Here is a 7,494-nt window from a genome sequence, read left to right as displayed (position 1 = left end):
ACTAGAAAATAACATCCTGAGTGAGATAACCCATATGGTATGCACTTGATGATAAGCCCAGAAGCTCAGAATATCCAAGATTCAATTCTCAGACCACATGAAGCTCAAGGAGAAGAAAGACCAAAGTGTGGATGCTTGGGTCCTTCTTAGAAGGGGGAACAAAATACTCATAGGAGGAAATATGCAGATAAATTGTGGAGCAGAGACTGAAGGAAAGGCCATGCAGAGACTGCCCCACCTGGAGATCCATCCCAGATACAGTCCCCAAACCCAGATACTATTGTGGATGCCAAGAAATGGTTGCTGACAGGAGCCTATTATAGCTGTGTCCGGAGAGTCTCTGCCAGAGTCTGACAAATACAGAGGTTCATTGGACTGAGTATGGGGTCCCCAATGGAGGAGTTAGAGAAAAGACTAAAGAAGCTTAAGGGGTTTGCAACCCCATAGGAAGAACAGTATCAACCAACCAGACCCCCCAGAGCTCCCAGGGACTAAACCACCAACCAAAGAGTACACATAGAGGGACCCATGGCTCCATTTGTATATGTAGCAGAGGATAGCATTGTCGGGCATCAATGGGAGGAGAGGGTTTGGTCCTGTGAAGGCTCTATGCCCCAGTATAGAGGAATACCAGGGCAGGGAGGTGGGAGTGGGTGGGTGGGTGGGAGGGTGGAGGAGCACCCTCATAGAAGCAAGGGGCAGAGTGGAGAGAATAGAGGGTTTCTGGTGGGGGGAGGAACTGGGAAAGGGAATAACATGAAATGTAAATAAAGAAAATAGCCAATAAAAAATAAAAATAATAGAAATAAGGCTTCATCTTTGTGCAGGCTTGTGTGTATGTGTGTAGACACACGTGGCTCACATGCGCATGTGGAGGTTACAGGTTAATTGCTCATCATTGCATATCTTGAGGGAGCCTGTCAAGGCTCTGTCACTTGAAGCCCAAGCTTTCTGATTTAGCTCGTCTAGCTGGGCCGCTCGCTGGCGGGTCCTATCTCTGCCTCCTAAGGGCTAGAATTACAGCTAGCTGCCACGCTTAAGTGGCATTTAAGTTGACACTGGGTATCTGAACTGCCTTTGCTCCACTGGGCTTTCTCATTAGCCAAAGGCTCCACTTTTAAATTAAGTTTATGTAAATCATTTCTAAAATGTCCTGGTCACTGTATTCAAGTATGTACTGTATATTGATTTGAAAGTCCCCTAACATCAGCCATACTAAGCCGGTGCTTGTAATTGTGGTTGTTTGGGGGGGGGGGTAAACTAAGCAATTATATTTATGATACATGTATACGTGGCTGAGGAAAATAATTGTCAGAGGAAAAAAAATTTAAAAAAAATGAAAGGAGACGAGAAAGAATAAAAGATAAGCGTGTTAGCTCTTGATAATATTTGTGGCTGAAGCAGAGGAGGGCAGGGCGAAGTCAAAACAGCAATGGAGAGAAAGAGGAGGGAGAAATAAAATAAACTTGGTTGCTTCTTTCTGTTGTAATTGTAACTACCTCAGGAAGCCAGTAGGCAGGATGTAAGTGGGGAGGTGGCTGAGGCAGGGCAGGAGAGGGACGCTGACTGGCAGCGTGTCACTCTGGAGATGGGAACTGCAGACACTCAGAGGACACGATAGCAGAATGTGCTCCCTGGGCTCACATCCATCATCATCATCATCATCATCATCATCATCATCACATTCACAACAATCGCATGTACACACATACACACACACACACACACACATACACACACACACACCTTGACGAAGCCCATAACAATAGACTTGCTTTCAATAACTGATCCCAGATTCTGATTAGGAATTAAGGCATTACTAGTCCACGTGTAAGAGCAGATGGGGAGATACTGGAAACATCTCTGGTTGATAATCAGGCATGTTTCTCAAGAGAAAGATCGGGCAAAATTGTAACTGTGAGGCTATTAGTTCCTGAGACTGCTTTACCTTAAAACTTTGGAAATGAAACACCCTTAGTTGGCACTCCAGTAAATGCAGGCCTAGCGATAGAACTTTAAAACTTCTTATAGATATAGAAAAGTCTATCTAAAGTCTTAAAACCTCGCAGATAACTGTTGCCTTGGGAAGTGACTTATTCCCACCCCAATGATAGGGGCAGCTATCATTTGTGGAATCCACCTTCTATGCGGTTTTAGAGTTCACAGTATAACTTAAACTGGATTCTACCGGACTTCACAGTCCTCCACTGCAGCAACCGAGCTATCAAAGGCAATGAAAGCAAACTCTAAGATCAAGAGTCTAAAGACCTTAAAAGTTGGGCAAGTGGTCAAAATAGCGTGTTGTGTAGCTATTGTTTTCAGAATGTCTTCCCTCCTGAAAGGAGGGGTGCTTGTACATTTACACAATGGAATACTACTCAGCTATTAAAAACAATGAATTCATGAAATTCTTATGCAAATGAGTGGAACTGGAAACTATCATCCTAAGTGAGGTAACCCAATCACAAAAGAACACACATGGTATTCACTCACTGATAAGTGGATATTAGCCCAGAAGCTTGGAATACCCAAAACACAATTCACATATCAAATGATGCCCAAGAAGAAGGAAGAACAAAGTATTGATACTCTGGTCCTTCTTAGAAGGAGAAACAAAATTCCCACAGAAGGAGATATAGAGACAAAGTGTGGGAGACTGAGGGAAAGACTATCCAGAGACTACCCCACCTAGGGATCCATCCCATATAGTTACAAAACCCAGACACTATTTTTTTCCGTTTTTTTGTTGTTGTTGTTGTTGTTGTTGTTTTTTTTTTTTTTTTTTTCCGAGACAGGGTTTCTCTGTATAGCCCTGGCTGTCCTGGAACTCATTCCGTAGACCAGGCTGGCCTCGAACTCAGAAATCCACCTGCCTCTGCCTCCCAGAGTGCTGGGATTACAGGCGTAAGCCACCACCGCCCGGCAAACCCAGACACTATTATTGATGCCAACAAGTACTTGCTGACTGGAGCTGGATATAGCTATCACCTGGGAGGCTCTGCTAGTGCATGACAAATACAGAGGGGAACACTCTCAGCCAGCCATTGAACTGAGTGCAGGGTCCCCAATGTAGGAGCTAGAGAAAGGACCCAAGGAGCTGAAGGGGTTTGCAGCACCATAGGAAGAACAACAGTATGAGCCACCCAGTACCCCAGAGCTCCCAGGGACAAAACCATCAACCAGAGAGTGCACATGGAGTTACCCATGGCTCCAGATGCACAGGCAGCAGAGGATGGCCTTGTTGGACATCAAAGGGAGGAGAGGCCACTGATCCTGGAAAGGCTCGATGTAGCAGTGTAGGGGAATACCAGGACAGGGAAGTGGGAGAGGGGTGTTTGGGGAACAGGGGGAGGGGAGAGGACTTATGGAACTTTCGGGGAGGGGGTAACCAGGAAAGGGGAATGCACTTGAAACATAAATAAAGAATGTATCTAATAAAAAAGATAAAAAAACAAAAAAGACATATTTATTTATTTCATTTGTGTGGATTGAACTCAGGGCCTTAATGCAAGCTATGTAGGTGTTCTGCCTCTGAAAGCATATGCAGGGCCCCTTGAAGGCTTTTCGAAAATGTATGATATCTAATACAATGAAAATATTATGCAAATTAATGAAATGAGTATTGTTACTGATAAACTAAGAAAAGCACCCATGTTCAGCTCGTGGGCAACGTTCCCTCTCCCCTCTGTGCCTTTCTGCCCCGGCAGATCTCTCCCCCCTTCTACAGCCCAGACATTTTGCTTCCTTCCTCACCTACTGCTTAAAGACCCCACACACCACGTAAGGCTTAGGAAGTACAAGAAACCCACGCTTCCGATCCTAAGTTCTAACTAGCGACTGCTGGGGATAGGAGGCTCTCCCTGTGGCAGATGCAGCCTTCAAGAGCTCTTAAGTGAGGTGGGCTTTTCAACGACGCTTTCTGTAGAGTTACCCATACTCCTGTAAGAAACCCCAACAACGCCCCTCCCCCATACACACACCCCTTGATGATCTGCCCAGGAAAGTCACACAGCAAGGCCTGTCCAGGAGAAATGTGAACCTCTCCCAAAGCAACAGTCTAACACAGCCATGTGTACAGAGCTTCCCCTGATCCCTTCTTTGTGGGTCGTGTTCACAACTGAGTAAGCAAAAACAACAAAAAAGCAGACTTCCTAAAACTTTTACTATCCACAAGCACTAAAAATCTGGACCCTCTAAAAAGGTCCAGATTCTACTGTCTTACTGGGCTCCTAAAATCCCAAGTCTTGTGATCTGCAGGACCAACAGCTGCAACAATGCTGTGTGTTTCCTGCAGGACCAACAGCTGCAACAATGCTGTGTGTTTCCTGCAGGACCAACAGCTGCAACAATGCTGTGTGTTTCCTGCAGGACCAACAGCTGCAACAATGCTGTGTGTTTCCTGCAAAGGGCAGCAGCACTTAGCGCTCCTGATATGTGGGGGGTGGAACTGTTCACCATGTAAGTTTTCAGACTCAACAAATGCACAAAGAGAAGACAGAGCTGATGTCAGAACAGTCACCCAAGGGAGACCTAGAAGCTACGACACTCCCCTCCAGGTCTACACAGCCCTTAAACAAATGAGACAAACATGGCTGCGGGGTCCAAGCATTGGTGATTTTTATTAAGAATAACTTTGGTTCTAAGAATTCCACCCTCGATTCTGTAATACTTTCCATTAAAAAAACAATTATACAAGAGCAAATACAAAAAATATTAAATTATGAAAACAAATCCATTAAGGCTCCCTTTATATATATTATGTACACTCAAATGGGTTGAGATTCTTGGAGTAGAAGAATAGAGTCAACTGGTATAGCTTAGAAAGCAATAGTACTTTACTAGCAGGAGACTACAAAACAGAGAACTACTTTAAGAAAACTACAGAGTGGAAAAATGGAGCCTTTCCCCCCATAAGTGGCTCAAAGCACGACACTGCTCAGACGGTGACCCATCCCTGGGGTTGGGACTTCACAGTGTTAAGTGCAAAAAATGAGTGACTGACTGCATTATTCTAAGTGAGCGGAGCCAAGCAGATTCCTAAAGGCTCGGCTCCCTGGATGCTCTGCGACCTAGCTGAAGCCATCACTTCATGCTATGTACAAGTCGTCTTTTGGCTAGACCCTGTAGCACTGACCAAGGAAGATCGCAGCAGGTCTGAGTGCAACCAGGAAGTGAATGTGTTTGTAGCTAACTTCCCCCCCGTGGTATAGAATGAACAGCATCAGCCCTTCTACAGGGGCTGGCGATGACCCTTGAAGATCCTGCCAAGTGGCAAAACATCTCCAGAGCTAACTTCCAGGTAGATAAAAAGGTCTAATCACTCTGAATAGTCACCCTACCACCTGACATCATTACCCCATATGCAGAGAAAGAATAAGCAATGTGCGTTGGAGAGGTTTATTTCAACAATCAGTGAATAAACTTTCTTTTCTCAAAGGGAAGGAAGATGACAAAGTAGTCACTGAGCCAATCTCCCAGGGCAAACCATCTTATCTTCAGCATCTCATATTTTATTTAGAAAGCACTTGCTGATAGGACCAAGAATCCTTTCTGCTGTAATCATCTCTAGTGCTTCTCATCTAGTAGTGAATTATTATTCATTTACTTCTTATTCATACTTGAAGGGAACATGGGTCTGTTAACTGCCAGACTTCAGTGTTCCCAGAGAAAATTAGCATCTAGTGTGCTAATCAAGGATTCCAAAGCGCTACATCCGGTATTCTATGCATCATGAAAGAAAACAGAAATCTTCAGTGTAGAAATTACTGGTTAAATCATCTCTATGGAGAAGTACTAAATACAAAAAAGAAAAAAAAACAGAAAACAAAAAACTCCCATGCCTGTAGTATAAAATATATTTTGCATGAGAACTTTCATATTATTTGTAACTTAGATGTCTCTTTGAACAGCATGCTAGCTAGCAAGAGGACACTGAGCAGCCTTGCCCAGCACCTCAGCTTTTCCTGAGAGATGCAACACAGTAGTCAGGATCATCCCTACCAACAGCATCATGCCAAGAGAGTGCCAAGATAGTCATTCTTCACAAGAAACAAAAGGGAAGGAAACCTGTGACCATCGGCCAGAGATGTTCAAAGCTCAAGTCTAAAATATTCAAAATGTAAAAAGTTATAAAGTCTCCTAGAAGCAGATTTCTATTTGTATTACATAAATCTATAAAGGCCTCGTCACCCAGTCCTAATGGACACCCCTCTACTGCTCTCAGAACTCAAAAGATCTGGTCTCTTTCTATAGGACACAGAAGTTGAGTTACACACTCTAGTTTCATCTACCAAAGAACTGAGAAATTGCTTCAACTGAAAGAAATAGTTGAGCAAGAAATGACACACTAAAACGGAACAGAAAGCCTATGGTTATCAAAGCAAGAAAGGAATTGACAGGATGTATGCACCTTCTTACAAGTGCAAAGGCGACATCTGGCATACTGTCATACCAAGAACCTACGGGAATTACAATAAGTTTGTGACGGGTGCTGACATGTTTAACTTGTCCTGTTTCTGAACTTCAGTGTTAACCAATGTAATAGGTATGATTAAACATAAACAGTAATAGCCCCCTTTCTTAATCTATAATGGGAGGAAAATTCTGGGTTTTCAGAATAAAATACAAATACTGGATGTAACAGATGAAATACATTTTGATATAATCAAAACAATCTAACAGATAACCCAAGGAGGGATTCCAAACAATTTGCTTCGTTTTTAAAGGAACAAGGAAGGTTCTGCGTCCCGCCAAACTTGGAATGGAAGAAAGGCCGAGTAGTGCGTGTTCCAGCGCCCGCTTCCTGGTTCTCTTCACTTCTTTTGTGGTTTTCTTTGTCTAAAGTCTCTAAACATAGGTCCATGGTATCTTGTGTGCTGGTCGGTGTCTTTCGTTTGGCGAATGGGAATTGCAACTGTCAGAGATGACTCATCTACCTCAATGGTAAATCAAACACAATCTTTTTTGATAGTCAAAATTCTCAGCTGTCTGGATTCTCTTCCTCAGGAACTTTGGCCCAAGAGGAGCACTGTAGAGGCGCCTAGCCAGGGCTCCCACAGAGATGGTGGGGACACACCAGGTCACAGCCTGGGCCTAGGATTCCTGGGCCTGGGCCACCTCCTGGCCTGTTCTCCTGAGATTGCCTTTCACCTTCACAAACTCTGGGGCATTTTCTTGCTCTTCTTGCAATTTCTGCTTCTCAAGTTCAAGCTGAACAAATGTCAAACACAAGAAATTTGTTATGTCCTGGAGGGCTTTTCAAGCCTCACAACTTTCTAAACAAGGTATGTATATAGTCTTTCTTAGACAAACTTATCCTAACACTTGGAGTATAGAGATACTTCAACTTTTTTTGGTGTGTGTGTGTGTGTGTGTGTGTGTGTGTGCTCATGCTGACAAGATTGTCAAGTTGACCTGGACAATCTTCTTCAGTCTGTATCCACCATATTCTTTTAAGGCAGGGTCTCTCGGTTTAACCCAGGGCTGGTCAACATG

The 7,494-nt window shown here is 43.8% G+C and overlaps 1 protein-coding gene across 2 annotated transcripts in view; it reads right to left on the bottom strand.

Moving 5' to 3' along the window:
• Nucleotides 1–4,593: 4,593 nt before the first annotated feature.
• Fam107b (family with sequence similarity 107 member B) overlaps nt 4,594–7,494 on the bottom strand; it is a 218,629-nt gene continuing 215,728 nt past the window's right edge. For both annotated transcript variants that reach the window (XM_052156278.1, XM_052156280.1), the window contains one exon: nt 4,594–7,209. In XM_052156278.1, the coding sequence (XP_052012238.1) occupies nt 7,093–7,209 (117 nt within the window). In that variant the 3' untranslated portion in view covers nt 4,594–7,092. The remainder of the gene's footprint in view (nt 7,210–7,494) is intronic.

Source organism: Apodemus sylvaticus, chromosome 14 (genome assembly GCF_947179515.1).
Source record: "Apodemus sylvaticus chromosome 14, mApoSyl1.1, whole genome shotgun sequence".
Lineage (NCBI taxonomy): Eukaryota > Metazoa > Chordata > Mammalia > Rodentia > Muridae > Apodemus > Apodemus sylvaticus.
This window is presented reverse-complemented; position numbering and strand designations above follow the sequence as displayed.